The sequence below is a fragment of the Lissotriton vulgaris genome, chromosome 4_1, assembly GCF_964263255.1.
Source record: "Lissotriton vulgaris chromosome 4_1, aLisVul1.2, whole genome shotgun sequence".
Taxonomy (NCBI): domain Eukaryota; kingdom Metazoa; phylum Chordata; class Amphibia; order Caudata; family Salamandridae; genus Lissotriton; species Lissotriton vulgaris.
Window position 1 is genome coordinate 1,871,287,261 of NC_141691.1, and position 19,929 is coordinate 1,871,307,189.

Below are 19,929 nucleotides of genomic sequence, written 5' to 3' on the forward strand. Positions count from 1 at the left end.
GCAAAAGAAGTATATTGGTTAAAGATTTAACAGAAGCTGGTTAAGAAAATTATTGCAACACGTAGGGGCAGGCCCTAGTTGTTCAAAGGGACTGCTTTGTTCTTGAGTAGCTTTTCCAAGTCCTGCCTGTGGTGGGGGTAAGAAGATAGAATATTTGACAAAGTAATGCCTGAAGAGCCTTTTTTGCTCCAAGAAAGATCTAAAACCTTAAAACTGTAAAATACTTTTAAAAGATTGGTTCCAATAAATATAATCCTATCACTCAAACAAGATGTTAGGTAATCTTTCTGGGGTGTTGGATGGAATTGTGCAAAATCTCAAAGCAAGAGCAAGTGAGCAACGTAATAAGATATCTGGCAGGTATGCAGAGCAATCTTGATACTTGACCTTACATAATTACAAGTATAGAGACTCTGTAATCCCCATATGTAGAATAAAATCCTGTGAAGCCAAGAATACATAAGATAACTTTTGCAGGGTATCATTGCAATGTGTGCAAGCTTCGCAGATTTGGCCACAATCTTGTTGTGTAGACCATGCCAAACCAATCTAAATGTATTACTAGTTATGCAGCAACATTTCCTAGTTCACACCATGCGGTACACTGTCAAAATGCTGCAATCAGGTTGTTTCCAGGAAACAGGTATATAGGCTTGAGTACCTCTTATGTGCAAGGTAACATTTACTTAAATCAGATGTGAAATTAGGCTGTACGCCGCCTTTACAATTCAGTTTAAAAAAAATGCAGGCATTTTAAAGCTGTATTCCTTTGCAGGTGGTAGTACGTTAGACCCATTTGAATAATTTAATACATTTGGACCATCTGACATCAAATCAGTATGCACTCACTTGTGGCAAAAACTGTTTCAATTAATTACTTCAAATGTTGGCATTAAAACAGTATATTAAATCAACATTTTATTCCATGTACAATAACGTACATAAATTTCGTGGTCACAAAAGAGACCAGCAGTAAGGAAAGAGGTATATTTACAATGGCACAACAAAGTAAACCCATTCCCAGCCCGTTCACAATCATTCACAACCTTCTGATATACTGTTTTGTGCTTTCAGCCCAACACTGATGAGGCAGAACTTTTTACTAATTTTTGAACAAATACTTCAATGCTTTATAAAACATCAATCCCCATCCGAGTCAGTATCATTTAGATATTCTTCCTCAGCAAAGGTCCGGCGCGGTTCAACTGTCCACTCCTCTTCATCACAGTCTGTGCTGTCATCATAGTCTACATTCAATACATTTAATTCGTTTCCGGCGGCGGCAGCTCCAGCCTGACCAGCCAATGCATTCTCCTGTTCTTGTACAGCCAGTTCATTCTCCTGTTCTTGTACAGCCAGTGCATTCTCCTGTTCTTGTACAACAATCTCCTGGTGATTATCTACAGGCGCACCTTCCTTGGAGTCATCCTCGATATACACTTTCTGGTGGCACATTGGGCAAGTGTCTTGAATATATAACCACTTTCGAAGGCAAAGTGCATGAAAATAATGATGGCATGGAGTAATACGAGCTGCTGTTTGGAACTCATGGTAACATATGGCACACACATCATCTATTTCACTTAGTTGTGTCCCCTTTACTTCAGGAAGAGAGTTGATTTTTTTAACAGCAGTCCTACGATTCATAAAAGTCTTCCATCCATTCTTTGCTTGCAAGTAGATGTTGAAGTAAGCATGCAGACACATCATACAAGCCCGGATCTTACTGCCTGACTCAAACATCATTGTGTAAGCTCCATTACCAAACATGATTACCCCAAATACAAACTCAATAATATTGCCAGTTGAACGTACATAGTAGACATAATCATCAAGCTTCTCCCAAAGCACGTTATAGTACCCATCCACCATGAACAATGTGTAGACAGTTAGAGAAACAATTACTTTCAGACACAGTTCAACGCAAAATGCTGTCACCGCAAACAACCACGTATTTAGTGCATAGTAATGCCACAGCACATAGCTGAGAAAAATGGGAAGAACAAAAAGGCAAGTGGAGACCAACAACACTGGGAAATGTCTGCGAAATGAGGACACGTGGGAGGCACTAAGAGACATCAAAACAGGATCAGTCATTCCATGGACAAAATGCAAGATTGCAGTTAACAAAAGGCACATGTTTCGACTTAAGCGAACAAGCCGTTCCTCTGGTTTTAGCCCGCTCAAACCAGTCTGCAGAGCCAAAATAAAAAACAGCACAGGTGCCACAAAACCTAGTCTCTTGTCCTCCTCTTCTGTGGATCCAATAAAAGACAAAATCCCTAAGCCCAAATAATGTGCTATTGACGAAATCACAGCACTCATCCCCATGACAGTTAAGGTAGAATCACAGCCACTGATTATCAGATTGCACACCACATCCCAAAAGTCATTCCACGATATTAAGTAGGGTGTACTATTTTCAGCTATCTTCAGCACATACACCAACATGACAGCTTGTGCAGCAAGTCTAGTTAACCAGAAGACTCGCAGTACATCTGGCAGACGGATCCTTTTCCATGTATCTTCAATCAGCAACTGTAATCCATAAACACGATACATATGCTTTATCAGAAGATAAATGTACCTTGTGGAGTAGTAGAACTTTTTCATTTTCAGAATTAAGCACATGGCAGTCTGTAATGTCAAAACAAGAGCCGAAATTAAAACTAAAATCTTTTGTAGGTGCGGTGCTAATCCAAGGATCAAACCTGTTACAGGAAGCAACAGATTGAGGATGATTAGATGGGAGTAGTTTGACTGTAGCTGGAGCAGCGTCACATAACCAATTCCAAAGAACAGCTGAAGTATAGCAAGTGCCATCCACACTGAGGGTCCATTGGAGAGGTCGACGTCTAGCCCAAATGCTTCTTTGTAATAGGCATGGTAAATGTTCAAGTGCAAAGTAGTGTAATAATTCACAGATACCGAAGTGGCAGCAAGAAGAAATGCAAGGCTGAACGTATAAAACTTGAAAAGTGCTTGTTGCGATAATACCAAGACAACACTGGATAGGAATACAGCTAAAAGAAAAAAAAACAAAAGAAAATTGTTACGTCACGGGCTAAAACTTGACATGCCATTTATCACATAAAAGGTATAGCACAGACAACACCAGCATAATATTCTGTGGGAACTGCTGGCACTCTAATCACTTCAATAATTCCTTAAATATCATTTTTATTTGATTCAGGACACCAGAAAGGTCAACAAAAATTCAATTAAAAAAATTAAGATTTAAGAAATATAGCACCCATAACTAAAATTAGAGCAGTCAACTAATACAGTTCATTGCATTTGTGGTGGCAAAGATATAGGACAATGCTACTTTCGCATGGTAAATTTTGTTAACAATCAGTGGGTTATGAATGAAAGTGCCTTTTGAAACACTGATGGGTTTAGGCACTAAATAAGTCATTATAGAAGCCCACGTCACTCATCCTTGCATTCATGTATCTATCTGTTCATCAACTGAATCATTTTTGCATTCACTCTCTGACACAGCCCATGTCTTGTGGGCGAGATTGGGGATGCTGAAGTTCAGCATAGCTGTCTGCTCGCTCAATGGAAATAAATGTTTTTCAGCCATTTTACAATTTTAGTAGGGGAGGGGGGGGGGGGGGGCTCTCATCCAGCAGCAGGGTAGTGGTTGTTTTGCCAGCAGAGGCATCATTCCCACCAGCCTCCTTGCCGGACTCAGGATGTGCTTGGTGTACCCCAGCAGAGCAGGTAGTGGGGTGCAGTCAACTTCAGTCTCTGCTATGTCTACTATAGTGTGGAAGGCATCCACCCAGTACTGTTGAATAGGTGGGCATACCCATGCTAGGTGACAAGGAAGCGGGCGGGGTGACATTGGCAACTGGCACAATGTGCCAATTTCTCTTGGCCTAGTGTGAGTTAGTACTGCAAGGAGCAGTATAATCTCTTAATAAAAGTACAAACTCAACAACATAAGCAAAATAAATTAAAAAAGAAGGACAACAAACATGCTGTTGACTTACCATGACTGGTATATTTGTGTTATAACAAACCTAAACATAGCAGCAGCTGTCAATCTTATCAAAGGTAAGGTAAATAGCTATGGTTATTTTCAAGTTACAGCATAGCCACAACATTTAGAACCAATGAGTTAGCCATCATGGAATAGTAAAGCAATGATATGGAACGGAGAACAGCATTCTATATTGGTCTATTGGTTTACAGGAAATGGCCATGTGAGATGACATGAGTGGCAAGCAACATTAACACTGTCTAGAGACATGTAGTGTCCTCTTAAATATTAAAATAAAAAAAGATGCAAATAAATGAAGGGGGAACTATAAAAGGAGAAAACTGAAGGACTGAGCAATCCTCTCAGACAATCAAAAGCACTCATTTTCAGGTGGATGCACATGCTATCAGAAAATGCAGGTATTCAAAAAGGCAAGAAAGCCAATAGTGGATGTGGAATGAACCATTAGCTCATGAAGTACACTGTCACAGATGGAAGACGAGTCTACGTGACATTCAGAGAAACCAATGACAAAATAGAGCTGACCCATAAGCCTTTTATGGATATATATGGATGCATGTATTATGCAATGATTTAATTTTTAGTACAAGATTCTGGCAAAGAGCTAAGAAGAGATTCTAGCAACAATTATTACAGTGAAAATCTTCTACCCCTAGAGTTTGTCAGAGGCGGTAATCAACACCAAAATCCTTTCCTACAAAAGTAATCTAACATTTCATGCAACAAAATACCAGTCTGTAAGAGGGGTCTTGAACCTTGTCTGCACTGAGAGCTACTTGTGCTCAATGAAAAACATGGCGTTGTTTATATATATATATATATATAGGATATATTTTTAGAAATATAAATGCAAATCAGTCTTGACCCTGCGTCTCATGGGAACAGTCCAGCCCGAACTACCAGGCCAGGTCTTCCCTGGACGGGAAACAAGCTTCCTGGGACTGGTTTCAATGGATCACCCTCATCAGCCAGGATAGTTTGAATCCAGTGGCAAAGTGAGAAAGGGACCCACGTCTTGGCATACACTGCCAACTAACAGAAGGAGATGATGGACGGAGAGCTGAAACTTTTCAGACACTCACCTCCAATCACAGATCTGGGTTGAATCCATCATCGTTCTTTAGATCACATCGCCACCCCAGTTTGGACCCAGCCATATGCAAATCAGTCTTGACCCTGTGCCCCATGGGAACAGTCCAGCCCGAACGGCCAAGCCAGGTCCTCCTTGGACCGCAAACAAGCATCTTTTTGCAATTGTTCTTTTTGTCCTTGAAGATAGAGGCCTGCAGACTCCCTACAAAACTGTGCAGGTGGTGCTCAGCCCACCGGGAATCTTAGAAAACGAAAACATAGATACAGAGAGTTCAGAGTTTCTCTACCATGTTAGTCAAGCCTGAAAAACAGTAATTATCCGCAGATAGTAACAAATCAATGCCTTAATGTGGTCAACAAAATAATTAAGTCAGAAGCTTTTATGGTCAAATATCACTTTATCAGGGCGTGTACCTGTGAGGCTTTCAAACATTCCTGCAACAGATCTAATCTCTGTTCCCCTAAGCCCTGTAATTTATAGCATGGACTCCAGGCCGACAGGCCTAGTTTAACATTAAACCGTGGGTTAGACTTTTACCTTTACAGCCCCACTCCCATCCAAGGTCACCCTGAACACAATGCACAGCCCATTTTATATACCTTGGATCTCAGTGCACCTTGGGCTTTCATGAGCAAAATATGTTACAAATGCCCCCCATAAAACAGGTATGAACAGCAGAGAGTACCTGAATGGTGGGAATCTGCCAGCAAGAAGCATCTAAGCCAGGCACGGCAGGCACTAGTAAGAGCAGCGGGGCAGGGTGGGGACGGGGCTGGGCGATGGGGAAGGGAGGTCGACAGAGGACGGGATAGGTACAATTGAATGGATGGAGCCACTTGCCTTGCGCTCACTGCATCACCGACTCGGTGATGCGGCGGGCGCGGGGTGGGTGGTTTTATTTATTTATTTTATTTCACCTGTCCTGTCATCTGTCGACTCCCCGCTCACTGCCCTGCCCCAGCCCCACTGCTCTTTATATTGTCGGCCACGCTTGATCTAGGCACTAGTACAGATTGGTGCAGTTGCTTTACCGAAACCCATGTGTTACTTTGGAGCCACATGAGTTATTTGTTTATCTCAGAATGTGTCGCGTGAAGCGATCTGAACCCAGGTGTCTTATTGTGAGAGGTCTATGTGTGACATTGAAGGACTTTTTAGTGAGCGGCCTCTTTAGGCTACGACAACATACCCCTCACATGACATCTCACATTTAGTAGTCGGTATTAGATGTTTAGGAAAACTGCGCAATGCATCACCCCTTATTTATTTTTCATAATGTGCATAACACGTAGGTGAAGAGCCTGTGTTATTCCCTTCTGTATATGATTATTTCACTTACTCCCCTTATATCACTATGCTCCTTCATATAGCCCACTCCTCGTTCACTCAGGTGTTTATAAATTAGCTGTTATATGTGCACTATTTGATTCAATGCCTATTATACTCCCCATGTTTGACTCATTTTTTGATTTGTTACCTTTCCCTATAATTGTAAAGCGCTCCGATATCCTTCGGGATCAAGTTCGCGCTATATAAAACTTTATAAATAAATATATATAAATATATAAATATAAATAAATAAATAAAATAATTCAACCAAGCAAAAGCTTTCTAATGTAATAAGCTAGGCTACTCACAGGTGGGCTACTCAGAGGTAGCTGGAGAGCTACTGGTTGGACATCCTGATATAGAGAAATAACAATCAAACCTTAAATACTTATGGTCTCGAACATATGTTTTTTTTTTTTAAATCAATTTGTCAGGCCTGAGTTTCTCACAAGTTTCCAGTCGTTGTTGGCTGAAGTTGGCTGAACCGACAGCTATAGTCTCTCAGCGAGAGCGCGCTTTTCGCAGCCAGAGCTAAAAAGGACCAAAAAAAAAAACAATAGGAGAAACAGAAATTGAAATAAGACTTCTACACAGCCCGATTAATGGAAAAAGACACAGGACTACTCTGATGGATATAATGTCCATTCCAAGGTGGTGGCCATCTTGGACTGTCTCCATCTCTATCTATACAGATATTGTGGCTCTAATGCTGCGAAGTTGGAATCTGGCTGTATAAAAAGGGCCAAAAATCAAAAGGCATGTGTACTTGAGCGAACAGCTGCAACCTGGCCCAAACTACTGCAGATGCTGGAAACGTCTGCGTATTCGCAAGCTACAGATGGTCACACTGGCAATGTGTTGAACTTTAAGATGGATCACTACCCCTGCCTCAATGCGCTCTTCCCTTATCCTCACGCTCTCCCCCCCCTTCCCCCACTACTTTATCTCCTCCCCTAATGTATTGCCGACTGTTTGATTTAAAGTTTACTTGTTGTTCTTTTTCTGGTATATTGTTGAACCACATTGTTGCGCTTCCTTTTGTCTCCCCTGTCGTCTCCTCCCGCATCCTCCATTTATGTCTCTCCTTCCCTCCTCTCTCAATGTATTGAGACCAAACTATTTTGTCTGATGCCCGAAGTAGCTACCTGGTTTAGCTATAGGGGAGATGGGCCATCGATTCCCTCCTTGATCGTCACCTACCCAGTCGGTCTTTAGACAGACTTTCTTTCGTCTCTACGGTTGTCTTCCCTTATCCTCACTTTCCCTCCTCCCCTACCCCCCACTACACTCTCTCTCTCCTTTCTCTCCTCCCCTAATGTATTGCTGATTGTTTGATATATTGATTACCTGTTGATCTTTTTCTGGTATATTGTTGGACCACATTGTTGCACTTCCTTTCGCCTCTCGTGTCGTCTCCTACTGCATCCTCCCTCTATTTAAGTCACTCCTTCCCTCCTCTCTCAATGCATTGAGACTGAACTATTTTGTCTGATGCCCAATGGAGCTACTTGGTTTAGCTATAGGGGAGATGGGCCGTGGATTTCCTCCTTGATCGTCACCTACCCAGTCGGTCTTTAGGCAGACTTCTTTTTGTCTCTTCCCTAACTCCTATCCCCTCTCCCTTGAATATCTACCCTTGCCTGTTTCGCAGCCTACCCCCCTGTCCTTTGTGCCCTTTGACTAAGCACTCCTCCTCCCCTTGTTGGAGAAAGATCCAATATTTATACTCTGGAGTCTCAGCGAACCCGCTGAGTGAGTCCACTGCTCCAAGGGAGCCACTCACACTTGAGGTATGGTATGGCACCCCTTGCCAAAGTACTCCCTCTCCCCTTTTTGGGGAAGGATCCAGTGTGTAGGACTTGGAGTTTTAGAGACCCCTCTGAAAGAGTCCACTGCGTAAAGGGAGCCTCTCGCAACAGAGATAGGGAAGTGATACCACTTCCCCTGGGATCACAGCTTACTGGACTTGACGTTGCCTTGACTCGTTTACCGGTTTGTTTCCCCGTCACCCTTCCCCTCCTCTTCCCATGCTGTGTCTCTCACCCTCCCCTCCTCTTTACCTCCTTCATTATCTGTCTACTTTCCCCTGCTCCAATCCCCCCTCCCCTGAATCTCTCACCTTGCCTGCTGTTCCCCTTACGTATTTGTGCTTCTTGTTTATCTCGACCCTACATTTAACTATGTTGCCATGCTCTAATGAATTGTGTAACCTTTGTAACGATGTAACCTGTAACTATGATCTGATGCTCATGTAAAGCACTCTGATACCTCCAGGTCTAGCCAGCGCTATATAAAACTTTTTAAAATAAAAAAATTAGGCAGGGGTGCTACTACGGATTCTGCTTGACTTCCTACTGCATGCAGGAAAGTTACCCTTTTGGCATGGTTGCCCCCTCCCACTTTTTGCCTGACATCTGATGCAACCTGACTTGATGTGCCCTGGGTCCCTGCCAATTAGGCTCCCAGGGCGCGTGTTCTTTCCCAAGACTTTACCTTTGCATCCACAATTGGCACATCCCTGGCCACAGGTAAGTCAAGGTACCATGGGTACCAATGGCACTGTGACCAGGGAAGGCCTCAGCACCCATTGTGTCATCCTTAGATGCCCTGCACCTTAACACACCCACACTACCACTGCAGGCTGCGTGTTTTGGTGCAGGGAAGAGTTGACATGGCACGAATCCCTGTGTGCCATGACTGCAATACACTGCCTGAGGCCTAGGTAAGTCACCCTTCTAGCAGGGAGCAATAACTCTAAGGTGAGGGTACAGAAGCATTAGCTCTGTACCCCTACAGTGTCTAAGTTCATTCTTTGACATTTTAAGTTTAGTAAAGCCATAAAGAGAATATGTCTGATTTGGTCACTACGAACTCAACGCCATAAAGGCTTTACTAAAAACTGGTAATTTAGATAGCAACGGTCTCAGCACATTAAACCCAAACTGATGCCAGTGTGAGATTTAATGTAAAATGCACCCAAAGGGCATTGCAGAGATGTCTCCTGAAAATCTACCAGCACTGGTGTGGTTCCTGAATGATTTATGATTTAATGTAAAATGCACCTAAAGGGCATTGCAGAGATGTCTCCTGAAAATCTACCAGCACTGGTGTGGTTCCTGAATGAGTACCTGCCATTTATATGAGAAAAAAGGTACCCCCTGAGTTAACTATATGGTCCAAGAGCAAGTGGGAACGACAACAATCATCAAAGAAAGCTCCTGTCGGACCTGTATTACTTTACAGAATGGCCTCCAATAGGCTAATACTCAAGGCAGGTACACAACACAACTCTGACCAACTAATTATTCTCAAAAAAATTATAAATGTTATTATTTTAGGTGAACAAAATATTTTTTATAATATTTTTATATAATTTTTTTATTTATATCAATTCAATTTGTCGCACAATAAACACCATGTCAGTAGTTACTAACAAAGACAAATTGGAAATTACATTACAACATCGTGAAATGCATGACCTATAATCCCACATTCAACCATCCATAAGCCATACTATCCAGTCATAACCATCTCATACACGGGGCGTGGCTACGGCATGTTGCGAGATGGCTGCCTGATGAAGGAGCTCCCCAGGCCAGGCTAAACAATCAGGCTAATCCCACTCTAAATTCCTATCCTCAGCTCGATAAAAACACTTGTACCGTCAGTTGGACAGGTCCTGATCACGCGGCTGTGATCTGCACATTCGGCCTCCGGTGCAAGCTCTTGAACTGAGTGGTGACGATATACGACGGAGTTGGTGAGAAAATGGCCGCCGACATCTGAGGCGCGACCAAGGGACCAGATCCTATTAAGGGGACGAGGGGCCGCTGTGACTCGGCCGGCAGCATGACTGGCGTGACACCAGGCTGGAACGGCTGTGTAGAGCGGCGCTGGTGCATCTACCGGCCCGATCGCAGAGCAGCGTCGGCCAGAGTCCTGTGGAGCGGGCGGCTGAGCGGCTTTTCTGGGAGGACGTCTGTGATCGCTGATACAAAGGATGCCCCCACCCCAGAGTGAGGCACACATGAGGCAAGAGCAGTGGGGCCTGAATTGACTGGCATTGAGCTTGATATTCTGGTGCGGTCCGGGCCTCCTCAGACGCAGCGACGGCGTGGGGCCCCTGTTGCTGCAATCATTTTGGCCTGTGTGGGGGCTCTGGGCCTAACTTGCTCCCTCCATCCGGGGCACTCTCTCCTTGTACTGTAATTGCGAAGGAATGGGGGGTACGGAGGTCGGGGCAACGGGTATCGCCCAACTCACCGCTGGCAGTGAATATGGGGGGCTGATTTTGGGCTATGCGGGCCTTCTGGATCTGCGCTGCTCTTGCACTGCGGATGGGTCGGGGTCTTCTTCTCCTATTGGCACATCTGACCGGTGGCTAATACTACGTGTATCACCCTGTGGCTGTACTCCTGCCATACATCTGCCTATTACTGGGGGGGGTCTGACTGCTGACAGCGGCTGGGGTCAGGCTCGGCGCTGCCGCTGATTCCTCCTGCTTGTCCTGGAGCTCTCGCACCTGGGTGCTGGCCCGAATTTGCCAGCCTGTGCTTCCTGGGACGGTGGCGGAAAGGACTGGGCACACGCTTCTAACTGGGGCGCATGAACTCCTGACTCGACCCCCCCTTGCCGGTATGCGATCAGCCTAGGCCTACAATAGACAGTGCAACCTGCCACAACGAGACAATACACACCACGAAGTGCGCCACTACCTCACGACCATGGGTAAAACTGACCCCGAGCAGCCCAAGCTTCCATTTGAAATTAAGCGCCACACAAGCACTATAGAAACGCAAATGGAGTCGGGCACCGCCCAGGGCCCGACTGAGGATGTAGATGACCCAGAGGAAAACAGGAGGTCTATTTTACTGGAGATGCGCACTGGCCTTAAAAGTATGGACAGTAAAATCGATGCCCTCACGTCCAACTTAGATGCAGTCAAGAAAAAAGTGGATGCGCATGAAACCAGACTAGATGTGCTGGAAAACCGGCTGTCGGACACAGGACTCCACTGCTGAAGCGAGGACACAGATTCTAAACATGGAGAGGGTGCTGGAGGTCATTAAGATGAAGAATGAAGATTTGGAGGCGCGCTCAAGACAGAATAACCCTCGAATAATTGGCCTTCCGGAATTGACAGCGATCTCGAAAATGGAGACCTTCATTGATCATCTTCTCCGCAAGTTGTTTGGTTCGGCGCAGTCTCCGGTAATGATCGTATAGAGGGCGCGCCGGTCACTCGGTCCTCGACCGGCTCCAGGGACGGCAAGGCACCCGATAATAGCACGCCTCCTCAACTACGCGGACAGGGACGCTATTCTTCGAGAGGCGAGAACCAAAAGCCCCGTTACTCATCAAGGCAACACCCTGTCCTGCTTTCCGGACTACACCCCAACAGTGCAGACTACACCCCAACAGTGCAGGCCGCACGCAGAGAGTTCTAGCCAGTAAAAAGGATTTTGCAGTCTACCTCTTTTCGATATGCAATGCTATACCCTGCTAAATTGAAAATCACTCACAATGGTCAAACATTTCTTTACAGACTCCAAATCGGCTCAGATTGTAGTTCTATATAAAGATTGGGGTAGATATTGGGATGGGGAAGGGTTTGTTTTCTCAACCTAATTGGGAGTTTGTAGTGGGAGGGAGGTGGGCAGGGGGGGTACCGTGCGTCTGCAACCAGCCAATGTACATGTGTAGACATGAAAAAAGTTGTTTATTGCGATTGTATTGACACCAAGTTTGAGCACTGTGTTTTTAACTCAACGTACTATGACAGTCATATGTTTAATCCACTTGTGTACTCCACTACTAAAAAGACCTATGGATGAGGACTATAGACGGCTAACGTGGAACATTAGAGGGCTAAACTCTCCTAAGAAAACCTGACATGTGTTTGCATACCTAAATCGCCATGGTACCCAGATCGCATTTTTACAAGAAACACACCTGACCAAGGCCTCAGCTACAAACATTGCGCTCAAATGGGCGGGGTTCAAACTATCTTCATCATACCCATCCTACGCCAGGGGAGTCATCATTATGGTCAAGAAAGGAGTCCTGTTCACACCTCACAAGACTTCCACTGATGATGAAAGCCGATGTGCAATGGTCCAGGGTAAACTAGGAGACTAGTTAATCACTCACATAACTATGTACAGTCCCATAGCAGATGAACCAGAAATGTTTCAAAGTATGTACAGCATACTCAGATGCCCGAGACAGCCATAGTGTGGGGGTGGGGTGGGGGGTGGGGAGGACCTCAACACGTATCTAGACCCTGCTCTGGATAAATCTAATCCACAGAGACAGCCATAGTGTGGGGGGGGGGGGGGGGGGAAGGACCTCAACACACACGTATCTATACCCTGCTCTGGATAAATCTAATCCACATAGACAGCCATAGTGTGGGGGGAGGACCTTAAAACGTATCTAGACCCTGCTCTGGATAAATCTAATCCACAGAGACAGCTATAGTGTTGGGGGGGGGGGGGGGGGGGAGGACCTTAACACGTATCTAGACCCTGCTCTGGATAAATATAATCCACAGAGCAATTACAGCCTAAAGTGGCCCGGAGTGTTAACCAGGCTAGGTTGGAGTATGGACAGGTGGATGTCTGGAGACTGCGCAATAACACAGCTAAGGAGGGTATGCACGCCACACCTGCACATAACAGCTGGTCTAGGATAGATTATTGGCTTCTTAGTGAGGTTGCGACGGAGTGGGTGACTGAGGCCGCCAACTGCCCGCACACGCTCTCTGATCACAACCAGTTACAGCTAACTCTACGTATCCTACTTCCACACGTCACCCATTCACATGGCGCTTCCGATCGGAGGCACTACTTAACCCCCTGTAGAACTATACAATCCGCAAGGCAGTAGAAAACTACTTTCTAGACAATAAGGGCAATGTTGGTAGTGCTGCCACACTCTGGGAAGCGTTTAAAGTAATGAGTCGGGGAGTCTGTATGAGCACCACAGCAGGTATACTGAAGGATCTAAGAACACAACTCAGCAAACTAGAGGACACACTGAAAACCCTACCCCAGACACGCTAGCACGTATTCAAGCACTGATTCTGGAATATGGCGCGGCATTGGAAATTCACTATATTTCGCGCAGACATGTGGCCAGGCGATATGGTGAGGGCGGCAGACCGTGCCGCATTCTGCCTGGGAAAATCAACGCACGCGAGGACCATTATCATATAGATAAAATAGTCGATACCCAAGATAGGGAGCACTACACTCCACTGGACATAATGGAACAGTTCAGAAAGTACTATGCTAATACGTATGCTTCTTGAGGGGCAGGCCCAGAGTCCGGAGTTGAGGAGTATCTAGACGACATTGCTTGTGCGTGGCTAGCGGAGGGTCACCGGGAGTACTTGAGTCAACCGATAGATGAGGCGGATATAAAGGTCGCGATCTATGCTCTACCGAATGCAAAAGCACTGGGACCAGATGGTCTAACCGTGGAATTTTATAAAGCCTACGGGGACCCCCTTGCTCCATATTTTTTAGAGATGTATGCTGAGGCACACTATGCTGGCATACTGCCCCCGTCCCTCCAGAAGGCTCTCATCAACCTTCTAAAGAAAGACAAGGCCCCTGAGGCATGTGAATCCTATTGCCCCGTCGATGATCAATACTGACGCAAAAATATTTGCCAACATTTTAGCCACGAAACTCCAGCCATTGATGCAGTGTTTGGTTCTACCAGACCAATCGGGATTCATCCCGGAGCGAGTCACCTCTCACAACCTTCGGACCATGTTTGCTATGATGCACGTTCTCGACCCTAACTTGCGTGCTGCGGCGGTCATGCTCAACACGGCCAAAGCGTTCGACTCTATAGAATGGAACTATCCGTTTCGCATTCTTCAGCGTATGGGATTCTCCCTACTGTTTCTTGGGTGGGTCAGGATATTGTATACCGACCCATCGGCAAGAATTCAGGTTGGGGGATTAATGTCAGAGGCTTTTTCTATCGAGCGAGGCACCCGCCAGGGATGTCCCTTGTCGTCATTGCTCTTTGCAATTGAGCCCATGGCGTGCGTGATACGCCAAAGGCACAGAGAGACTGCTTTAAATTTCAACCACCGGCTAGTCAGTATCTCGCTGTACGCCGATGACATGGTGTTATTTCTGAGAGAACCGGCTTGATACCTGGAGCAGGTGCTACGGGAATAATTAGATTCGGGCTAATTTCAGTCAACTGGGATAAGTCCATTATTGTCCCCCTGATGGCAGTCACCCCTGCACCACCTCTGGAATACCCGATAGTATGGACAGCAGATCCTATCAAGTACTTGGGAGTCTGGGTTCATCGTGACCCAGAGAGACAGTTGTAAGGGAGAACTATGGGAGGACCGTTTGGCGCTGGATCACAAAATAGATACATGGACAGCATTACCGAGGTCCTTGGCGGATCGCATTGCTATTATCAAAATGGTAGAACTGCTCTGTTTTATTTATCTCTTCTTTAACATCCCAATAAAACTGACAGGGATTTTTTTTACTACACTACGTACCTCTGCTCAGTTTGATTTGGGCGGGCAAGCAGGACCGAGTGGCCTGGGACACCATCACTTCAGACTATGCCATGGGGGTGGGGGGGTGGGGGGGGGGGGGGGGGGGGGAGTGGAAATTCAGTGTGCCGGATATAGAGATATATATATATAGATATATATATATATATAGATATATATATAGATATATATATATATAGATATATATATATATAGATATAGATATAGATATATATATATATATATATATATATAGATATATAGATATATATATATATATAGATATATATATATATATATAGATATATATATAGATATATATATTACCTACTGGCGGTCGCCAGTAGGTATATATAGTTAGGATTTTTTCCCTATGGGATTTCTGAAAATTCTATGCCTAATAACTTTTGCGTTCGTGGACGGAATTGGCTGAAATTTTCAGGAAAATGGCACATTTTGTTTCTGAGCAGACCTTGAAAATTTGGGGGGGTTTTGAGGAGGGGGGGCCGAGAAAAAAGGGGGGTCCCAAAACGCCTTTTTCCCATGTTAATTTCCATAGGGCGGTTGGACTCACTTTTAGCCCGAACGGCTGAATGGATTTTCACGAAACTTGGCAAAATTGTAGGGACTGTTAGCCCGATGTGCCTTTGCTAGGTCTCAATATATGTGCTTCAGTGGATTTTGAGAAATTAACGTTTAAATCAAGATATATATCTGTAACAGCGCTCCGGGCAGCGATCCGGTTCGCGAACCTTTCGCGTAACGGAACTTTGCGATGAGAAGCTGATTGGCCCTCCGGTGTCTGTCAACATTCTAAACAGTCCGGAGCGGCCGCCATCTTGTCTCTCGGTAGGATCGAGAGACAAGAGGAGGCCAAAACAAAGGGGGAAATTACCATAAGGGGGCATAGTAGATCCTCGTTGACCCCCTAGGTTTCATGTGGAGGTTTTAAAAGGGCCTAGGAGGGTCCAAAAAAAAAAATTTTTTTTTGCGTGGTAAGCGCCAAGTTCGCGAACCGGATAGCTTTCTGGGCAGCGAACTTTATGGATAAAAGAATGAAAGACTTTTCTAATACTGTATGTTAATTGTTTGTTGTTTTTCTTGTTTTTTTTTGTTTTCTTTATTTATTTATTTTTTTTATTATGATTGTGTTTCATACTTTATTAAATTTTCTAACATTTCATTGTCAGAAATGTCATAATTTATTATAGGGTGTAATTGTTTTTCATTTTGAAGCAAGTTGTCTACTGCTTCAACACATTGTAGAAGTTCGTGGTCTCTACTGTCATCCATAAAGTCATCAAGTTTGTCTTGGCTGCTCTCCTTCAGTTCAATCGAAAATGAAACTTGCTGCTCGCCTTCCATTTTGCCTGAAATTTGGATTAAAAAAATATATATTAGTAGAGATAGGGCACTGTTGGGATTAATTTTAGATAGGCAGTTTTTATCAGTGAATTTATCTTTTGGCAGTGTATAGTATGAGAGTGGAAATAGGACTAAAAAAAAGTGTATGTGATTTAACCAAGACACTACTACTACAGAGGGATAGTGTATATGTAGCAGAAAAAGTCTACTATATTAAGTCATAGTGCACAATATATTAAATTATAACTTACCTTCACAAAGAAGTTGAAGTTTTTTGAAGCTTTTGAAATAGGAGGTACAACAAGAAGTAGTAGTCAAAATGGCTGTGTTTCCTTCTCTCCCTTTATATATATACAGGTATATAACCAATCAAATGTCAGGTAATAAAAGTAGAAAATGAAAGTAACATTTTCATTGGTTGTCAATTCCAACAATTCAGATGTGTTTTGTGAAGTAATTTACCTCACGGTACTTGGAGAGGTCTACAGGCTAAATGGCTAAATGGAATTTCAATGAAATTTGTGAGAATGGAAGGGATTGTTATGTAGTATGAGCTAATCTATATTTGGTGAGAGTGTTTCTAGTCGTTATTCTGTAAATTACTTTCCCGCCTTTTTTTAGGACCGCTTTCCGGGAAGCTGCCCGGTTAGCGAACCTTAAGCGTCACGGGAGTCCACCATTTTGTGTTTCGTTCGCATTAAGATACAAGATGGAGGGCAAATAATGTTTAGAATGGGTAGAAGGGGTCATGGTAGACTTATCTTGACCCCCTAGGTTTTCTGAGCGTGGCTGAGGAGGCTTATATGTGCGGAAAAAAAATTTTTTTTAAAAAAATTCCGCGAGGTTAGCTTTCGGTTAGCGAACCGGGTAGCGCTCCGGGGAGCGAATTTTGTGGAAAATTAGTGAAAAAAGTTAGAGAAAAATAATAATTGTGAGTGATCAGATGTAGGGTAGCTCTGAGAAGAGCTTTTGGGTTTATGGTACATTTAGGTACTTATAAGTAGGTACCAATGCAGAGTCTTAAATTCAGAATGAAAATTCTGTTGCCCTCATCTGAGAAGTGAACTCCATCTCCTCTGTAGATATCTTGCATGTAGTAACGCAAGTTATTGTTGTACAGAGAGCCCATTCCATGGTCTCTCATGTAAGCTGAAACAGATTTGTTTACATGCTTCCTCGCTTTCTCAATTTGTGGACAAAATTGGTTGGACCACCTCCATTTCTGTCTTTGGCATATATTGGAATATACCAAGGCAGTTTGAGGAAAAAGTGCCATTAATTGCTCCAAGGTGTCCTTTAAAAGCATTTCCAGACCTACCCCTGTCAAAGTGCCCAAATCATTACCTCCACAGTGCACTATTAACAGGTCAGGTTTTGGCAAATGCATAAAGGTTTTCACCAATGGTATCAATTGGTGACATTTTAATCCTCTTTGGCCCAACCACTTAATTTCCACATCTTGTAAATTGAGGTTGTGTAAATTTCTGCTCTCAGCATACCTTTGAGCCCAGTGGATGTAACTATGTCCAACAATCCAGACGTTAAACATGGTGGAAGAAGGTTGTTCTGCAGTCAGATGAAGTGTGGTAATGAAAGGGCAGTTGAAACAGTAGGAGTTTCTAAAGAAAAAAAACTGTGGATTTACAATGCTAATGATTCATTAGCAGTGATTGGTGCATTTCCATTTCTGAAAACAGAAAGTTAGGGTGCATGGATGTGTTCTTTGAAAGATGTAATTTGAATGGTCAAGGAAGAAACATTTAATGAAAGATTGCACTGGATACGCAGGTGCACTGAGAGTTCAGAGTTCAATTGAAACATTGTTGTGTGAATTTGCAAACATGAGAGGTCTTCCAGGAGGTGGTTGCTATGGAAACAAGGCAGACAGGGCAGAGGGGGGAAGGGTTTTGATTTGAAAAAAGTGAGGGAAGAGGTATGATTGGCTAATATGAGAGATATGTGAAAAGAATATCTGTATTTCTGTGCTTTCAATAGCTGCAGCCTTTGGAGTGCATCCTTTTTCTTCTGCTGAAGACAATTTGGTGTATTTCTGAGACTGTTTTCAAAACTCAAAAAATATTTGCTAAGGTGAGAAAAGATTTATTTAATTTAGATAGAGAATAGTATGATTTAAGGAGAAAATGATGAAGAAAGCTGTGTTTTTAAAATGTGGTTTTGTCTCTAGTGATATACTAATAGAATTAGTTTCAAAGAGAAATTATAATTGCATATTTGGTGTAACATTCTGGCATGCAGTTACACAAGATATTGTAATACATGGAGGCCATTTCATGGTCTGTTATGTAAGCTGAAACAGATATGTTGCTTTTAAAAACGATTTAAGAAATCAATTACATTTCTAGATATGTACTGCTAGAGCTTCATAGGTTGTTTTGGGCCATATTTATAAGGTATTTGAGTGTCTAAGATGTTGTGTTCGCCTTTTAAAATGTAAAGTGTTCCTCATGGGACAAGTGTCTTGTAAATACGCTCCCACTTGTGCTTGGCAAATTTAGATTTTGATTATGGGAGTTACCTAGCCATGTTAATAGTGTCCCAAAAATGGTGCTAGGGCATTCCAGAAAACACTTTCATGTGTCTCAAGGACATTTTTAGTCATTTCTTCATGAATGCAGGTATACAATTGATTTATATGCTGTGTTTAAAAACGAATTTTGAAATGAATTAAATTTCAGGATATGTACTGTTAGAGCTTCATAGGTTGTTTGGGGTCATATTTAGAAGGCATTTTAGTGTCTTTGAAGTTATTTTTCCCTTTTTAAATGGAAAGCGTTCCTCATGGGGCCCTGAGCAGTTCTTAGCCATGTTATTTAATTGGAAGTGGATAACATGGCTAAGAGCATTTGCTGGAAAATGCATGAATATCGCTGATTTTTCTGCTATATTCATGCATTGTGGCCGTTTTTTTCACATTGCTTCATAGGTTGTTTGGGTTCATATTTAGAAGGCATTTTAGTGTCTTTGATGTTATTTTTCCCTTTTTAAATGGAAAGCGTTCCTCATGGTGCCCTGAGCAGTTCTTAGCCATGTTATTTAATAGGAAGTGGATAACATGGCTAAGAGCATTTGTTGGAAAATGCATGAATATCGCTGATTTTTCTGCTATATTCATGCATTGCGGCAGTTTTTTTTCACATTGCTTCATAGGTTGTTTGGGTTCATATTTAGAAGGCATTTTAGTGTCTTTGATGTTATTTTTCCCTTTTTAAATGGAAAGCGTTCCTCATGGTGCCCTGAGCAGTTCTTAGCCATGTTATTTAATTGGAAGTGGATAACATGGCTAAGAGCATTTGCTGGAAAATGCATGAATATCGCTGATTTTTCTGCTATATTCATGCATTGTGGCCGTTTTTTTCACATTGCTTCATAGGTTGTTTGGGTTCATATTTAGAAGGTATTTTAGTGTCTTTGATGTTATTTTTCCCTTTTTAAATGGAAAGCGTTCCTCATGGGGCCCTGAGCAGTTCTTAGCCATGTTATTTAATTGGAAGTGGATAACATGGCTAAGAGCATTTGCTGGAAAATGCATGAATATCGCTGATTTTTCTGCTATATTCATGCATTGTGGCCGTT

The 19,929-nt window shown here is 43.3% G+C and overlaps 1 protein-coding gene across 1 annotated transcript in view; it reads right to left on the reverse strand.

Annotated features, from left to right (window-relative positions):
- Positions 1-905: 905 nt before the first annotated feature.
- Positions 906-19,929, reverse strand: part of RNF139 (ring finger protein 139) — a 50,072-nt gene continuing 31,048 nt past the window's right edge. The window contains exon 2 of the mRNA XM_086966194.1: positions 906-3,023. Coding sequence (XP_086822320.1) covers positions 1,141-3,023 — 1,883 coding nt within the window. The 3' untranslated portion in view covers positions 906-1,140. The remainder of the gene's footprint in view (positions 3,024-19,929) is intronic.